Source organism: Neolamprologus brichardi, chromosome 12, assembly GCF_056152115.1.
Source record: "Neolamprologus brichardi isolate AB-2024 chromosome 12, ASM5615211v1, whole genome shotgun sequence".
NCBI classification, from domain to species: Eukaryota; Metazoa; Chordata; class Actinopteri; order Cichliformes; family Cichlidae; genus Neolamprologus; species Neolamprologus brichardi.
In genome coordinates, this window is record NC_142115.1 from 16,312,693 (window position 1) to 16,331,091 (window position 18,399).

The 18,399-nt window shown below is 40.4% G+C and overlaps 1 protein-coding gene across 2 annotated transcripts; it reads left to right on the plus strand.

The window, feature by feature from the left end:
* The first annotated feature begins 220 nt into the window (after nucleotides 1-220).
* On the plus strand, nucleotides 221-17,341 carry lzts1 (leucine zipper, putative tumor suppressor 1). Of its 2 annotated transcripts, none has more exons than XM_035905162.2 (10): nucleotides 221-421; nucleotides 10,491-10,837; nucleotides 10,941-11,069; nucleotides 13,482-13,544; nucleotides 13,983-14,142; nucleotides 14,248-14,639; nucleotides 14,761-14,934; nucleotides 15,058-15,189; nucleotides 16,128-16,322; nucleotides 16,617-17,341. In XM_035905162.2, exons 2-10 carry the CDS (start codon nucleotides 10,607-10,609, stop codon nucleotides 17,157-17,159), a joined length of 2,019 nt encoding a protein of 672 aa, XP_035761055.1. In that variant the 5' UTR covers nucleotides 221-421; nucleotides 10,491-10,606; the 3' UTR covers nucleotides 17,160-17,341. The 2 variants fall into 2 exon arrangements, with proteins under 2 accessions (XP_035761055.1, XP_006784128.1); XM_006784065.3 differs by lacking the exon at nucleotides 221-421 and adding an exon at nucleotides 8,918-9,090.
* The last annotated feature ends 1,058 nt before the right edge of the window (nucleotides 17,342-18,399 follow it).

The window sequence follows — 18,399 nt, forward strand, 5'->3', positions numbered from 1 at the left end:
ATTTTTTTATTGAATGGTCCAAAAGGCTTTGAAAAAACAATAAAATATATATCAAAGCTGGAAGGAGGATGAGACAGAGTGGCAAATGTTAAGATTGAAGGAGAGAGTGGGAGGGAGTTCAGGGGAGAGGCAAGAAGAATACAGAGAGGGGAGGGGAGAGAGAAAGAGAGAGCGAGAGAGAAGTTTCTGAAGGAATGTGAGAGAGTATGGGAGACGGGACGGACTGAGTGTTCCAGGTATTGAAGAGGTTTGAGGAAAGGAACCTAAGAGACCTCAAACAACAAAAGCAGACGTCACTTTTTTCCCCACACCGGCCCTGCCAGTGTTCAGCTAAGGATGGTTTGCTCATAGATCACAAAGCTTGGGGATACAGGGCAAAAGCAGAAGTGACTGAGACTGTGGAGGCAAGGAATAAATGGAGGTAAGTCACCACTACAGGTACTCAAAGACAGCATGGCTTTCTGACTAGATCTGAAATGATGGCAGAGACTTGTGCGAGGCTCAAAGCCTTGCAGTTCATGCAGGATACAAGCAGATTCCTCCTTATTTAAGTGTGCAATTTGCAAAGTTTAAGTAAGGTGAACTAGGATCACTTTATGATCATACCAAATTACAGCTAACATTAATAATAATTCCAAAGTTTCTATGCATGGAAGCAGTCCAAGGCTTTTGCTTGTTAAATGCAAACTGTATTTTAAAATGAAATCATCTCTGTGCATGAGGACACACTGGCTATAAATGAAATGTCTGATTTCGACCCAGAAAACTGCCACTCGTGCTCTTTTCATTCAGCTCAGCCATTACTGGGCAAACTATTGTTTTTTTAAAAAAAGCTTAAAATAATAGGGACCAGCGTGAGGTTTGATTTGATATAAGCACAACAACTCCTGGGATATAAATACCCCTGAAGGCTAAGCTGGTAGTTATAGGTGTTTTCAACATGATTTTCAAGTGTATTCCCCACCCAGTGATTACCTAAAGTAACCCCCCACCAACCCATGGTTCCTAAATATTGCTCTGTTTCTTTTATACAATTAATTGTAACACATGAAGGAGAGCTGTTTCGCCAACTCCCAGTTTCTGTCACACTCGCGTACAGTGAGATATGTGTTGAGACCTGCTGAGAACATGAATTCTTGTACATTGTGCAGGTGACAAGGTGAGTGGGTAAGTATAGGGCACTAGTACAGGCATGTTCAGCTTTGTTTGTACCAAATTATTGTGTGGAGAAAAACACAGGGGAGGAATTGTACCAAGCAATGTGAGAGTAAAAAAGAAATGGGAATAGACAGTTCCCTGTCATTTCACTGGCTGAGATGTTTGTTTGTCTGTTTTTTATGTGCATAGCAGAGATAATTTTTATGTAAATATCTTGACTTGACAGATGATTCTGTTTTGGGTTGTTTTTTGGCTTTTTTTTCAATAACGAATGCTTTGCTCATTACCGTGTGACAATCATTTGAAGCTGTCATGACCTGCTAAAGGAGATGCTTCTTAAAATAACTGTCCTAGATACCTATATAACAGCATCCACTCGTGAATGAAGGCTCTGCCAAAGAAGCACGGCAACCCAACATTCCAACATCCACAGTAGTCAACTTTTCAGGAATAGAAACGGTTTCTGTTTAGAAGTAAACAGCGGCTTATGGCTCTTCCCAATTATCCCAAGTCAGACTGCTGAAAAAAAGTTTCCCTGTAATGAACAAAGTAGCAAAACAAGGTCAAGGGCCTTTATTTTGGAGCTGAGCACAGGTATCGCCTGCAGCAAATGTCTCCAGCTGCTTTTGGGATGATATAGACCCCCTTAAAGTGAGCTCATTGTGTCTTCCTCCTTACTTCCTCTTACTCCCACATTACACCATCCACACACACACGCACAGCCACAGAAGATTAGGAGGATGGGAGGCAGTTATGCTCAAGAATGACAATCTTATCATTGAGTATTCAGCTTTTGGGGGTCATCAGGCTTCAGTGCCAGGAAAGGCCTCATTCTTTTCTACCTACCTATACATGTTATCCTCTCTTAAACTAAGATATATCATAATAAGTGTGTGTGACTATGTGAGAAACCCAAACGTCTATATACTGAAAGTTCTCATGCCCTATCATTGATACAAAATATAGCCTGATGAGGCATTATAACACCTTTATAACACCAGAAAAAAATAACTGATCTGACACTAGTAAAATATATTAGCCGGTTTGACTTCTATATTTCTGACCATAACCATGAAGTCTTTTTCCGAATCCTCCGTTAATGTGCAAACAACATCGCAACAAAGCTTTTATGGTAATCGATCAAATTTGAATTTTATAATAAAAAGGCTGTCATATCACACACGAATGGAACAGGGTGACAAGTAATGGAAAAAGTATATGTGCAAGTAATGGGTGAGCAATAATTCAGAACGTCTAAAAAGCGCTTCCATTTGTTACATTTTCAGTTGCTGTTTTTAGAGAGGAATAAAAGCCAGAGAAGTTAATATTTTATGACAGCTGAGCTGGACTTTGATAAGAGCTATCTAACAGAAGATGCATGCAAGTCTTTAAAACCTTTTTTGGACTGGTTCCATGGCACTGCGCATGTTTGAGGTATTACAACAAAAAGGTGCAGAAACGCATTGTAAGGTAATAACCAATCGAGTATGGGCGGATGCAGCTCAATAAGGAAATATAAAAGGACATTTGAGATATTTAATTTTAGGACTTCTTGAATTCATGAGCATTAGTTTCCATGCTTGTCGCGGCACTAAAGATTCCCATTTAGACTCCATTAAAAATACATTTTCCCCTACACTCCAACTGCCAAGGTTATGCAAATGTACGCACTACAAGAGCAGTAGTTGGCCAGCCATACAGAGCCAATGAATAGTGCAGACGACCTCCTTATCTATTAAAACCCATGGAGGTTGATGGTTTGGTTGACCTAATGTCTCATTTGGATGCACATAATAGCATCTGAATGCAATCTAATTTCGGGCTGGGGGGTCTCACTAAAAGCTGAGCTCTAGTCAAAGTTGCCTGGTCTCAAAAGGAGACACTGAGATGACATTAATGTGCAAAAATTGTTTACTTTTATTATTCATAATTAAACCTCTTTCTGTATCCTGATCCTTATATCTCAAACAGAGGATATATGGGCTGTATGCTGGGCAATACAGTAGTTGTCAATGGATAATGCAATGTTAGCTGCACAGAATAAATACCCTTCTCTCATGCACACACAGTCCTTCCAAGTCAGTGTCTTTCTCTTTCTGCTTGTGCCTCTCTCTGTGCCTGGTATTCCATCTCCCTACTTCAGGGCAGTAATGAGTGTCTGGTATTCTGCACTTCAGCATTGAAGCCCTATTCATGCTCGATCTCCTTTACAATGCACTAAAAGGATTACCCAATTAGCTGCTATTGGATGTCATCGTGTGTGTGTGTGTGTGTGTGTGTGTGTGTGCGTGTGTGTGTGTGTACATGTGTGTGTGTGCCTGTGTGCTTGGTCAGTAGATAGATGTGTTAGCAGTGAAAGTGAAAGATAGATGACCGTCTCTGTTCCACACTTCATTCCCAGTTGATGTTCTGCTGGAGGCCACATTACTCATCCCCACAACTCAGTCTTGTGAGAAAGACACAAGATAGAGAAAGTGTGTGTGTGTGTGTGTGTGTGTGTGAGAGAGAGAGGGGGGGGGGGGGGGGGGGGAGAGAGACTGAGGCATTGACAGCCTTCAGAGAATGACAGAGAAAGAGTATTACTTTTCAATAATTCAACCTATGCACCGATTAGTCTCTGTGAAATACTCAGCTGTCATATGTAAACTGTGTCTTCTTCTCTTCGCACCGTAATTGGTGATTTTAATTTTCACTGTCATGGTGGGATAATAGGAATGTCCATTTCATTGTCTGTGAACCATTATTTACTTAGTGTGAGCCAAAGATTGATTCCAGTTATCTAATGCGTTACATCACACTGTGAGCAGCGCATTCATCATTTTGCATTCAGAGGATCGAACCGTAGGCTATAAAGATTTATTTAGACTGACGTGGCTGGAAGCAATAAAAGTGCAATCCAGATTTTACAGGTAAAAAGTTGGGACACACTAATGCCTTTAGCATAATTCATTTATCATTTTACTGCTCCTCATGGGGAAACCTACAGTAAGCTCAGTGACATATACTGACTGTAAAATCACAATCTGGTTTAATATACACTGATAAGCCGGCATGCACAATGAGTTTTTGCTAAAATAGTATGCGTTTGCATGTATATCTCCATTTTTTTAATCAAAAGTTAAGATTAAAAATTACATGCATACAAATTTGAGCATAATAACTTTACTAGAGATGGCACGATACCACTTTTTAATGTCCGATACCGATTCCAATATCATAAATGTGGATATCTGCCAATACCGATACAGCATATTTTGTAATCAATAAAACTTCTTTTTTTAAATATCTTGCTGTATTTTGTATAAGTTCATATTCAAGTTTAAAAAAAACAAGACACTGAAGCTATTCTGCTATACCTGTATGAAAAAAATACACTCCACCCAAAACATTTTATAGTTCAGCAACACTGATCAATTTAATAAATTTAAACCTACACCATCCTCCCTAATCTGGTATTTTAAAGAGTACTTAGTGGAAATATTAAGCAACCTAAGTAATAGGGTTGCCAACTCCCAGAAAAAATTAGGAAACCACCCCCGCCCTTAATTGATGTAATCAACTTTAATTTAATGCAATGTAAAACAAATGCACAGAAATTAATTATTTTTCTACAATATTTAAATAGATTCAACATCTTTCTTCAACAGAATTGCAGACTGCACAGATGGTACCTTCCCAAAGGAAAAAGTACTATAACTTACTAGGGTGTATATTAGACTTATTAGTTACTATATACAATAATGGATTTCTATACATTTAATCTTTTTTTCTTTTTCTTTTTTTCTTTTTTCTTTTTTTTTTTTGTGCCTGTCCCGTTTGGCTCTTTTGCCATCAGAATTATTGTCTAAAGGCGAAGAAAGATGCCCAACGGATTTTCTTTACCAAATTGACCATCCCAGCTTTGCCGTAATGGTCCATTTGATTCACCTTTTATTTATTTTATTTTCACTTGCTGAATACGGGACAGACTTGACTGGGGGAAAGAAAAGGGAGAAAGAAGGAGGGAAAGAAAAACAGTTGAGAAGAGGGACGGGGGATATATATACATTTAATCAGATGACCACTTTTTTTGTAAGATTCAGATAATTATTTCTTCAAAGTTTTTAAATGACATAATAAAGAAAAATATTTCTTTGTGCCCCCCTTTTCCTGTTAATGCCCTATCTGGCCCCCTGGCAATACTTTGCTAGAGCCGCCCCTGCACAGTTACCAGCCGTCAGCTACATAGAAAAGGATCCTGGTGTTATTTGTCTCTCAGAAACAGTTCATAACTTACCTTCAACTCATTCATGTCACCTAAAAGGTAAACCTGTTTCTCCATCACCTGCTCAGCTCTGATGATTCAGTAAGGACATCTCCTGGTTTCATCTTCTTGTTTCCCTCTCACCACATATCCAAACGGATATCATGACCAGCAAACATCAGCTGATACTAGAAATTAATATTAAATAAATTTTAACAACAGCTTTTCACACTTAAACGTGCTGCTGTTGTTTATCCGCTGGTCTCCTCTTTCTAGCGCAAAGTGGGCGATAAACAAACAAGAAAGAGGAAAAGCCGATCAGCTGATCATTGATCAGTTTCATGTTTTAAGTAATAACAGGAGAGGGAGGGGGAGTGAATGAAAGAAGTAGATGCAACTGAGCAGCAAAGACAGAATAACTCCAGCTTTGTGTCTATGTTTAAATTCTAGCTGAAGTACGGAACAAATCACTTCCTTTTCACCTCAATATGGGACTCCAGCTGTGTCCAGCTGTGGCTCAACATATCAGTTGTTAAGCTTAACGTGGAAATACTATGCAAACATTCAGGGATGAACTTACACACTTGCTTTACTTATCTGGGATAGATGAAATGGCGTGGTTAGGAAGCATGTAGCCAGGCTCCAAATGCTCCAACAGATGCCAACAGCCGCTCTATCACATGACACATACTGTTCCGATGCGATCTGGGTTACACCAAGTAGCGTGTTTTTGTAAGGTGATTTTGTGATACTTCGGATTGGACTACATTTTTTATTTCTCTCCGATATCCGATCCAGTAATTTAGGTTAGTATCAGACCAATACCGATATGTATTATCAGATCGGTCCATCTCTAAACTTTACTGGTAGAGAACAACAACTGCAGATTTTGTACATTATTTAGTAATAATTTATATTCTGTGTAAATTGTTGTATAAATCTTCTGTTGTTCTTGATACTCTGTATGGTGTCCTTACATGTCTCCAAAAAAGTATTAATGTAACATGAATAGAATAGAAATGCTGTATTTCAAACTGTAGCCTTTGTTCAGATGACGGGTTTAAGATATTGTTGAGCATTGCATTCTGGGAAGTATTTTTGAATTTATAGTCATACAAATGACCAAATATCAAAATATCTCACCCTTTGACCACTTCATGTTTAATTCAATCATTAAAAAAAAAAAAACACCTGTAAATAAGGTAAAATAATACTTGTTTTGTTCAAATGTTTAAGTTAACTCAAGTTAGCTTAACTTACATTAAAAGCCTCAAACAACAAATACTTAAATGAATTTTAGCCTTACGCAAAGCAAAACAGTAGTTAGAACTAGTAGCTTAAAATTTACTTTAAGTACGCTGGTCTCTGAAATGTAAGGAAAACAAATGAGATTGATGATGTTGAATGCACAAGAGAACAAAGAAAAATAAGCTGCCCAACAATGACCTAAAAAAACATATAGTGAACCGGAGAGATTAGCCATGCATCTGTTAGAAATTACCATAAAAAGAGTGAGAATTAAAAAGATGCCATCTGGCACAGTGGCAGTGTAGAGGTACAGTGAGAACAGAGGAGAGTTTCATGGTCATTGTGAGACAGGTATAAATCCTGGATGTTTATAACACACTTACTGCTGTCTGCCATTGGCTGGGCTAATGGATTGGCTATGCTCTGTGAGTGTGTGTGTGTATGTATGTGTGAGTGTGTTTTCGGGTGGGGGAGTGGGGGGTGGGGAACAGGGGTGTGTAGTGTCAGCTGGTCCTGTGCGGGGTAGGGCTTTGTGTCAAGCAGGTCAGCTGGGGTTAGATGACACAGCGCCCACGCTCACACACACACACACATCATCCCCTGCCTGCACACAGAGACACACACAATAAGCGAGTGCACAACACTCTTTTGTGCAGACACTGAAAAACATGCAGGCAGTCAGATATGTGATTAGATATCTGCATGCATCCACACAAACTCACACTCCCCAGTCCCAACACACCAGAGGTCTTAAATCACGCTGTCCCCTCAAAGGCTGTGGAATCAACTGTTTATATTGCTTATTAAATTTTTCGAATGAAGGGGCAATGAAAAGATTTTCAAATTGCTATATTTGCGTCAAACAGACGTGAAATTGATCAGTTCTGAGTACCATGTCAGGAGTAACAAAAGTAAAATGTCAGGATCATTGTTCAGAAAGCAGGCTTCAGGGTCTGAACACGACTAACTGAGGAACAATGGCAGCCGGCTGAAAGCATGAGTGAATAGCCTCGCTGAAAAAAATTATGGCACATCAACAGAATTATTGTATATTATTACACAAAGAGCAAAAAGACTGTGAAAACACTTTATGGTGAAAGGTTTCAGACAGTATGATGCAATATGACTCACTTTTCTGCAATTCTGTCTGCACATCCAGAGCCCATAGTATAGAGCTTTGCTTCTTTGCACAGCACGCTATCAGTTCAATTTTAAACAAGTGATTTTTGTCACATTGATTTTTGTTTCACATTATCAGTATCAGTAAATCTGCTGTGCTCTGTCTAGATGCATGGCAAAGCACTCTGCTTCCTCACATTAACACAAAGTATATGTTTACTTGTGACAAAAATGGGTTGTAAGATTTAAACTTGTTTTGTCAGTTGCAGAGAAAGGCCATATCTTCTCCCTTGTTGTTGTTGTTTGTTATGTGGATCACAGTGCCTTGTATATTTTCCTGTTGCCAGGCTTGATTGTATTTCATCCACAAGGGTTTTTGTCAACAGTCTGGGCTCTGTGGGATGCTGAATGCTTTACTGCCTTAGAGAGAGCTGGACTCCAGCAATGACACTGTGAGAGTGTGTGCAATTTGTGTTGACGCGCAAAGGTGTGTGTGAAAGAGTGGGTCTGTGGGTGTATGCCTGAACAAACAGCATAAAGGCAGAATGGTGGTAAATCGCTCCAAAACCGATGCTCTCCAGCGCTCTTATTTTGAGGACTAGTCATTTATTTAACAGTCAAATATGGTCCTGGGCTGTTTGGAGAGAATACATCAACTGGCACAGAAGAGTCCACACAAAGAAGGCACACTTCAACAGACAAAGAGCCAAAAGACAGAGGGCGAGCGCCTTTTTTTCTCCTTAGGATGAACTGTTGTTTATTCAGGGTGGGTGCAGGGCACCAAGTGGGACGGATGGATGAGGGAGGGACTGATGGAAAAAAAGGAGAGAGGGAAGGATGAATGGGCATAACACAGTTAGTGAATGCACAAACGGGGTGTATGCGGGTGATTGTGCAGAGTGGAGGGAGGTGCACTGTGAAGGGGGGGAGTGTAAAAGATCTTTTGTGAAGGCTGAGAGTTAATCACTTGAGCGGCACACGCCAGTTCTATGGAGCACATGTTGTACACTGGATCCCCTGAGAGGAGTGGGAGGTCCAACAACACACATACACACACTTGAATTTACATGTCAGTTATGATGCAAAGCCGGTTACAGGCTGAAAAGAAAAGCAGGAAGATCCACCCCCTTCACAAACAGTTAGCAGACCCTGGCCGTGGTGATAGTGTTTGCATTTGCTGCTTGTTCGTTCATACACACACACACATGCACACACCCGCGCGCACAGAGACGTACACATGTCTGCTTTTTTGTTTTCTTCGGGGCTGGATAGATGACTCTGCAGCGGCCTTGCTAGAGATGGATGTTTAGTTTGACCTGGCAGTAAGTAAAATCTATTGTTCATTACATCAGTCCCATGTCAGCGGTAGATGCTAATATCTGAGAATGATGGTGAAAGCTAGAGTTTAGATTTAGCAGCAGTCACTCAGGGACAATAAAACAGCAGCAGACACAGGCATGTCAGAGACTCTTTACTAGAGTGGTGCACAAGACTGCCTCGCTTTAGACTCTTGCGAGTGCGAATTTACCATCATTAGCCATTATTCAACATTTTCAGTATATGTTTAGTTTGTAGAATATACTTGGAATTTTATCCTGAACAAAACTGAGAATCAAAACTGAAGCAGTGCTGAAGATGTCTCTTATTATTAGTGGTCTTTGTGTATTTCTGGATGTGCTTTCCTTTCTTGTATTCATCTAGACTGATCAAAAAATATTTCTTTTCTGCTATATCCCAACAATACTTTTATTCTTCTGTATGCATGCCACTCTGTGTCAGTTGGTGTCTTGTTGATTTTAAAAGCATTTTTTTAAATGTCTCAATTCCCTTACTTTTGTTTTAAGGTGAATAAAAAGTCACAGCCTTGATCAGCACTCCCTATGAGGCATTTCAGAAACAGTACAATGAGAGTTAGTTTCCTTACAAACACTGGAGGGCAACCATAAATTATGAATTAAACTCAAGCCAAATGCAATAGCTTAGATATATATAACTTATAGGAGGTCGTTAGTCACAGGCTTTGTTGCTGTGGCCATTATTAAATGCTTAAAAGCTCAGGACCATGTGGTTCTAGGAGCCCTTTATCTGCTGCTGAGGGGACTTTTCCCTTGTGGGTTAGAGATCATGATAGCAACATCTGGGGTCTGGTTATCTTTGAAAGAAGGCGAGGAAAATGAGGACAACTGCACAGTCACACTCATAATGTGTGACTGTGCAAATAAATGTCCTTGTAGACTGTAATTAGAAATGTTAACTACATAAATTTACACAGGTTCTGTGCACTTAATCTTTATTTCATAATTGCTGCCGGTCTATCTGTAATATGTTCCAAAACAATAGCAAATAGAAAATAATATTCAGATGGCAGCCCCAGCCAATTGTTGAGAAGGCAGTAAGTAGTCTAATTGCCAGTTTGTTTAGAGGAAGGGCACCCAAAGGGTTATTTGTCAAATTTAACGGCTGAGTCATAAATCTAAACATACACAGCCAGGCAAAGTGCCAAGATAGACACTTTTTTTTCCACTTAGTTTGCTTTGCAAATTTAAACACCTGCCTCAACACTGCACAATAGACTGAACAACAATTAAACAACAGTGATACGCATCAAAAGTAAACTATGAGTTGAGCAACTAAAATAAGGCTGTATCCTTTCCATGGAATAAAAATCTTCTGTTTAATGATACTGTGCATCCTTTATGTTTATCCTTTTCTCATTTCACAGATGAAGCAACTGACAGAACCTCCGTGGGGTCACGAGATGAACCTTTCCCTTACTTCAGTGTAACCTCACCGTTTAGACTTTAGCTGCATCTCGCCCGTGCGTTTGCCTACAGGACCATGGGTAGCGTCAGCAGTGTCCTCAGTGACAACAGCCTCAGCAGCAAGCACTGCAAGGCATCTCAGCACAGGTTAAAGGAGGGAACAAGCAGCCACAGAAAGAGTGGAGGTTGCAGCCTTGACGGGTTACTGAAGTGCGGCTTCACTCAGGGCTCCTCATCCTCCACTCATCCCTCCAAAGGCCTCTCCCACTCAAGGTCTGGAAGAAGCGAAGATTTTTTTTATATTAAGGTGAGATGACATGTTTTGGGGGGTTTTGATGGCATGTGAGAATGAAAAAATTACAACATGCAACGGTGCTTTGAGGTAACAGATTTATTCTGTTTCACACAAGGTAAGCAATAAACAGAGGTCAACGCACCACAGAGAGAGATCAGCGGAGGGACAGGTAAACAGAAATGGGAAATCTGATGGGCAGATGCAACCAAAACTGCTGCTCATGTCTGGAAATGTGACTGAGAAGGTGAGCCTGGTGTTGTTGTTGTTTTCTTCCTCCATGCTTAATCGTGCTATTCTTAGAATATAAGACAAGATTTAAAAGGTTAAGCACAAAAAAATTAACCAATTTATTCCAGCTGTTTCTCATTACAGCTGTTGCTAGGCAATCAGACACCTACAAGTTAGTGCTCAAGGCTACAAAAATGACAAAAAAAACTGTAAATAAAGTAGCAGATATAGCCCATGTTTATGAAAGGTGGGGCTAATTTAGGGAAAGATGTCCCTTGGGCTTGCATTTTTCATATGGCCAGCAGGTGGCAAAAAGAACCTGATCTAGAATTTAGCTTACGGTAATTTATTACCTCTGTTAACCTTTTTCTAATAGATGTATGGTTTCCTTGACTAGCTTCATGTTATAGGTCGTGCATTGTTGATTATAAAGAATAAAGCAGAGCTTGGCTACTGTAATGATTGATTTTCAGTCAGATTCGACTATCTTTCCTCTTCGGCTCCATCCTCTAATCCAAGGTGATCAATATATCCAAGACGATGGTGCCCACAGGCTTCACAGCCACTGCCCACAATCCACTTAATTGAAATTACAGCAGCTATCTCATTCTTTTATACAGTTTATACATCAGACACAGTCAGGCTGGCAGCTCCCTCCAGCATGACGCTAACTGGTTGCTAGCTGAGTTCTTTTTCACAGTCAGGTGAAAAAGAAAGTTTTCACAGGACTCTATGCAGTCCATGGAAAAACGGAGTAAACTGCGATTCAGTAGCTTGTAGAAAGACCTTTAACAGCAACAACCTGAAGTAATCATTTTCCACTTGTTGTGGAGGATTTCTGGTCCACTCTGCTTTTCAACATTGCTTCAGCTCATTTGTTTATGCACAGTTCTCTTAAGGTCCCGTCACAGCATTTCAATTAGGTTGAGGTCTAGACTTCTTTTCTTTTTCAGCCATTCTGTTGAAAAGTTGCTGCCATGCTTGGGGTCATTTTCCTGTTGCATGCCCTCAATTACTGAAGAAAAAGAACAAAGGAAAGAAGCCCAAATAATGAGCCCTCCACCACTGTGTTTAACAGATCTTATGAGGTGTTTGAGCTGAAATGTTGTGTTCTGTTTTCAACAAACATAATGCTGTGCATTATGGCCAAACAGTTTGACCTGGAGGTGGAAGATCCTCTCCTGTTCCTCCTCCTCTGCTCCTGTTACGACCAACAGTTGTCCTGAATGTTTTGCACTTGTAAATAATCTTTCTCACTGTATAATGACAGACTTCAGATTGTGGCCTTATAACCATAGACCATATAACCATAAAGATGGGCAACAAAAATAGTTTTACTGAGATCATTGCTGATACTTGCTGTTCTGGAGCATTTACACTAAACAATTCTGCTTTTATAGAGGCACCCACACTTGAGCTGATGGTAAATTAATAGAGTATATTTCATTAGCATCACCTGACTGCTAATTACTCTCATAATTCCTACAGAAGCAGTAAGGGTTTACGTAGACTGCATAGAGTCCTGTGAAAAACTTAATTTTATACATGACTGTATATGTCATAGGCTCCTGTGTGGAAGATGGATGGAGCCATTGTGATGTCAGTCTATGGTTTATCAAGTCCAAGCAAGCAAAGTCACAAGCAAAGACTGGATTTGACTTTTGCCTTTTGCCCTTTGCTGTTGGCCATCATAAAAAAGAATTAAACTCTAACACAGTTTCATAAGTCTTTAGTTTCCAATCCTAGATGCTGCTGCGTTCATCTTTGACAACCCAAAACATTAAGCAAATAAGTTTAAAGTAATACATTTAGATATTAATTGAGATCATGATGTACTGTATTTTCATGCCCTTATAAAAAATGTAGCTTCACTGTGCTTTCCTTAACTGGAACAGTTGCTATGGTTATCCTGACAACCATTAAGAAGTCATGCTGAGTAGCTGAAATAGACTTTAACAACCTCACAGCGAAGTGGAGGATAAAACATGCACAGCAGGTAGTTTAATAAGTAGCAGCTATTCCTCATAACCTGTGTAGGACCTTCCCAGCTTATTAATCACTCCCTCCCAGATTAATGACCTAAGGGTGCCTTGATCTTTTCAGAAAAGTCTTCTCTGTGCCAAGAATACCAAAGCAAACAGCATCGTCTTCTATAGGTTTTTAGGCCTCATGGACGGGGCTTGGCTACCTTGAGGAGGAGGAAGGGCGGGATTTAAGTAGACAGCACAGACTAAGGAAAAATAAAAATAAAGCGACGGATCAAGGGCCAAAGAGAATTTGAGAGATAGAAAGAAAAAAACATAAGGAAAGGCATCCCAGCCATGAAGTCAGTGTGAAAGAATGCTGAGTTCACAAGCTTTACCTCTTACACTTCAGCAATAGCTCATATTATTAATATCACTGAAAAGGGCTATTCATCTTCCCTCAGACAGCACATGGAGGAGAGATGTGGGATGCAGAAGGAAGGAAAAGAGGACAGAAAGAAGCAAAGGTATGGCACTGCTTGTGACATTCTTGGACAGCCCAGATGGGGCATGTGGAGTATAAGTTCATCTTTGAAATGAGTTTTCCCTTTTTTGACAGTCTGGTGAATTTTACTTGCAACTACTGCTGTGTGTCTTTTAATACCGGCAGCTTGTAGAGAAGCAATTCTGCACGCTTCAGTGGTTCTATTTCTAATATGAAAAGACACACACAAAAAAATCTATCCCTTTCATTTGTACGGACTTCCAGCATGTGACAATATTTATCTATGTAAAGCCAGTCATTATGATTTGTAAGTTTAAGAATGTGACTCAAATTCAGCCCTTTATACTTCTGTGAAAAAGGACTTGCTTTTGGCTGTGATGTTAACTAAGAGGAACCCAGTGAATATAAATACAAAAGTAGGGAAGAAGAGCCCTGACTGTGTGCCATTTCACTCTTCCAGACTTCTGCTGAGAAGTCATCGGTCCGTTCCACTGCCTTCAAGTGCGTAAATCCCACAAGGACTTCATCCACAGAGACAGGCCACAACAGCCTGGACCACATCCTTTGTCCTCTGAAGAAAGCAAGCAATCCAAATATTAGAGACAAGCGGGACACTTCAGGTTTTCGTCTATATTTCACGCATGGATTGATGCTTTAAAATACATTTTGCTTGGGTTGAATGAAAAATTAAACGAACGTACCCGATGTTATCTCTTTCCCCTCAGGCACTCTGTCCGACTCTGGACGCAACTCCATGTCTAGCCTTCCCACCCACAGCACCAGCGGCAGCCTAAGTGCTTCCACAGGCCCTGTCAGTCACAGCGATGGCAGCTCCGCTCCTGCAAATAGCCTCAGCGAGGGAGTACAACCCAATTTCCCTCCATGGGTCAATGGGAATAGCGCTAACCTTGACTGTAGTTACGGTGCTGATTTAAACAACAGTGGGTTGGTATCTAAGGCTAATGAGGACGCCGGCTCCCCACTCTCTGCAGACGAGCCGAGCGCTCTCTCTGAAACTGCAGGTGGGATTCGGTCTCCCATAACTACAGATGAGTCACTGATTGAACGCTTGGAACAAAAGCTGCTGGAGAGAGAAAGTGAACTACAGGAGCTGCAGGTACAGAACTGTCACGTGGACAAAAAGTAGAGGTTAATAAAAAATAAAAAACAGCATGTGCTCTTAATCACGATGAATATGAACACTCCTTAGTAATTAGGCCTCTATCACTTTGCAACAGGTGAGTTTTGAGGAGAAGGAAACAGACACCTGCCAGCTGTTTGAGGATAGACAAAGGTACTGCGCTGAAGAGATGGAAGGGCTGAAGCAGCGATGCTCCACAAAGCTACGCCAAGCGTCCCAAATGGCTGCAAAAACACAGCAAGCACTCCAGGTGCAAGTCAGCCAGCTCCAGGTCAGCCCTCGTCTGCCTTTATTTAAAACCACGTATTCCTGGGTCATCTTTATCCTACCAACCATATTTCATGTAACACTTGACCACTTGAATAATTGAAAGGAAAAATAAATTCTCGTGCAGGCAGAGAAGGAAAGGCTTCAGGAAGACTTTTCTAAGCTAACCCGGGAGAAGGAGCTTATTGAGCTCAAACTAAAGGCTTATGAGGCAGAGAGCACACAGCTAGCTCCGACCCTCGAGGAAACTCAGTGGGAGGTAAGTCATGGGTTATATATGTGATATACTGTAAGTTAGACATGAAAGCTTGTAGCATGAAAACCAGTGTAATACAATACAGAGCTGAAGTGGGATACCAGCTATCCTTCCATCACCAGAGAAAACACTTGAATATCTTCTATGTTTTAATGCTTTTTCATTATCACTTATAAGAAAGAATTGACTTGAATTGAACTGAAAGCCATTTGCACTGCATTCAGTGTAGTGCATATTGATACGTTTATATTGTGAGTAGCTGCAAACTTAACTCCTAAGAATTTGGGAGAAATGCTGATTGATTTTCTATATATATGATTAACAGTCAAAGAGGCTGCCAAGGGAATTATCACCAACTCTGAAGCTCCCTTCAACTCCAACTCCAAGAAGCTTTTCAGCACCTTTCACCTCATTGTTTGGTTGCTGCACTAATCTGATTTAGTCTCGCCAGACCCCTCACTAACATTTATCAGCAGCAAGAATCTGCTCTGATAAACTAAGCTTAGAGAACACAGCTCTTGAACACAAGCCTTTAACAATTTAAGGTGAAGAAAAAAAAATAGCTACAAGGAGTCCAGAATTTTATTAGCTTATTTATTAACTATCTATTTTACAGTTAATCTTTGGCACGTGAAAGTGTTGCTTTCCATGCATACAGTCATTCCTGGCAGAGAAATGTATTAATGGTTTTTTTTCACGGTTTCTGTGCTAATTTTATAGATTTTTATAAGACTAATTGTAAAACAAACTTTACAGTTGAATCCGTAATACTGTGGGTATATGCTATCTTGAGGCAAATACACTCACAAAAAGACACATTAAGGGGCAATTCAATATTAAAACAGCATGAGGCTAAGCAGTTGTTTACGTTTCCCTAACTGCCTACTTTACAGACGATAATTCACAGTTTCATCTTCATAATCGTCTTTGTCTGAATGTAGGTGTGCCAAAAGACAGGAGAGATCTCACTGTTGAAGCAGCAGCTAAGAGAGTGCCAAGCGGATGTCAGCCACAAGCTGAATGAGATAGTCGGCCTCAGGGCATTGCTGAAGGAAAAAACAGCAAAAATGGAGATTCTGGAGAAACAGAACAAAAACCACGAGGACAGTCTTCACTCCCGCACCATAGACATTGAGGTTAGTCTGCTGATTGCAGTTTACGCCACTGCAGAGATGAGACACGGACATGTGCATAAAATGCTCACACAATGCTCATATGACAATAGCTTGGAAGGATCCCTGCAATCATGTGCTATATTTGACTGCAGCATATTGAGTAAAGGGTTTTCAATTTCCATGTTTTAGCACACTTAATTACAGTCCTAAAAAGTGAGCTTATTTGGCACTTTGCATAATTAGAGCCTGTTACATCCCTCACAACAGTCGTATAATTGCTGCCTAGGTTCTGACCATTTTCCGTTTTTAATTCAGGTGTGCCAAAATGAACTCCAGCGCAAAAAGAATGAGGCAGATCTTCTGAGGGAGAAAGTGGGCAAACTGGAGAAAGACATTCAAGGAATGAAACAGGATCTAGTCACTGCCAAAGAGCAAAGGCTGCAGCACAGTTTGCAAGTCAGAACCCATTCCCCGTGTCAGACCTCGGAAAGCCAAGGTTCAGAATCCACAGACCAGGGGCGAGAGGGAGAGAACAATGAGCACACCTCCACAGAATCCCTCCAAAGAGAGGTGGACAGACTTAAGCAGCAGCTACGGGAGGAGAAGAATGCTCAAAAGAGGCTAGCCAGCAGCTTTGAACAGGAGAGGCAGACGTGGAACAAGGAGAAAGACAGAGTTATAAGGTATCAGAAACAGCTCCAGATCAACTACCTGCAGATGCACAGGAAGAACCACGACCTGGAAAGGATCCTGAAGGAGCTGACAGCAGAACTGGAGAGCCGGACAGAGCTAAGCATGGATGTCGCCTACAGCTCAGGGTTACAAACTTATGACGATGTTATTGCCACAGAGATTTGAAAGCTGACTGTTTTTTTCAGCCATAGATAATTATCTGTCTCTGTGTCTCAGGCAACGTCCCAACTGGAGTTCATTCACTGCTAATTAGTGTGCTTAAGGAGTTATTTGACGGAATAGCTTTTGGTAATGACAGTGTTATCACTTGTTTAAAAGTAAATAGTAAATTATTTAATATTCGGGGGGGGGGGGGGGGGGGGTTTGTTTGTCTTTCTGTCTAACAGGATCACTTAATGTTCAGCTGACTTATTTCCTTCATGATTAATGTCTGATGGCAATACACAATAAGCATGGTAGCTGCTTAACATCTGTCTCTCCCAGCATGACCAAATGACAAAGATATCATCTACTGTGAGTCTGGGCTTCTTCGTTTTAATTTGCTTAATTAATCCATCTCACTGTTACGCTCCCACATTTTGTATTCGTAATGGGATTGAGCATGGAATGTAGTTTAAGCATTTTTCATTAGTCATTTCAAAAACGATACACAATTATAAATCGTGGCTATTTTCTGGAGACACCGGTGTAACAAAAGAAATCCACAAAATACATAATGAAGTCATGTTAAGCTGCCATGCATTGTCAGTCTTCTGCAGTATAATGAGAGGTCTATATACAAACAGACAACAGTGGCACTAATACATCTAGCTCTTTAAAGTTCACTTGCGCGATGAGCAAATTTACATTGATAAAAATTTGCTGAAAAGAAGTCACACAGAGTCCTGTTATCATGTATACATCAGTCCACTGAACACATATATATTTTTTAATGTAATTGTTCAAATTTGTTTACTACAGCCAATTCTACAAACACAAGCAGGGATTAAAAATGTTCACTGTGCATCTCTCTGATAAAAGAAGGACTGTGTATGTGTGTCTGTTCTTCATTATTTTCAGCCGCTGCTTATCTGGTCTTCTCATTTGCTGAGGGTATTTTTGTGGGCGAAAGGAAGCAATGATGAGTGCTCCTGCTCCTTTAGTTAAAAGCTGCTTTTTGTTAGGCCTTGGGAGTTTCCTGTTAGGAAACAGGTAAGAGACCTACAACATTACCTCATATGTGGCAACCACATGCACGGCAAATTACTACACCTTAAAGATCCAATGGATGATCTCCAGTGGCATCTCAGCCCACACCCCACCCATATTTTTCCAGAACTTAATGAAGTAACCAGAACTTAATGAAGTACAATATAGACCTCTAACAGACACCAAGTGTAAACGTTGGCATCTATTTTGTGCTCTG

What these genes read in the sequence shown, in the direction of transcription:
- lzts1 (XM_035905162.2), top strand. Translation starts at nt 10,607, where the DNA reads ATGGGTAGCGTCAGCAGTGTCCTCAGTGACAACAGCCTCAGCAGCAAG. An exon ending in CTGGAAATGTGACTGAGAAG is followed by an intron (nt 11,070 to 13,481) that starts GTGAGCCTGGTG and finishes ATCTTCCCTCAG; the next exon opens with ACAGCACATGGAGGAGAGAT. An exon ending in GTGAACTACAGGAGCTGCAG is followed by an intron (nt 14,640 to 14,760) that starts GTACAGAACTGT and finishes ACTTTGCAACAG; the next exon opens with GTGAGTTTTGAGGAGAAGGA.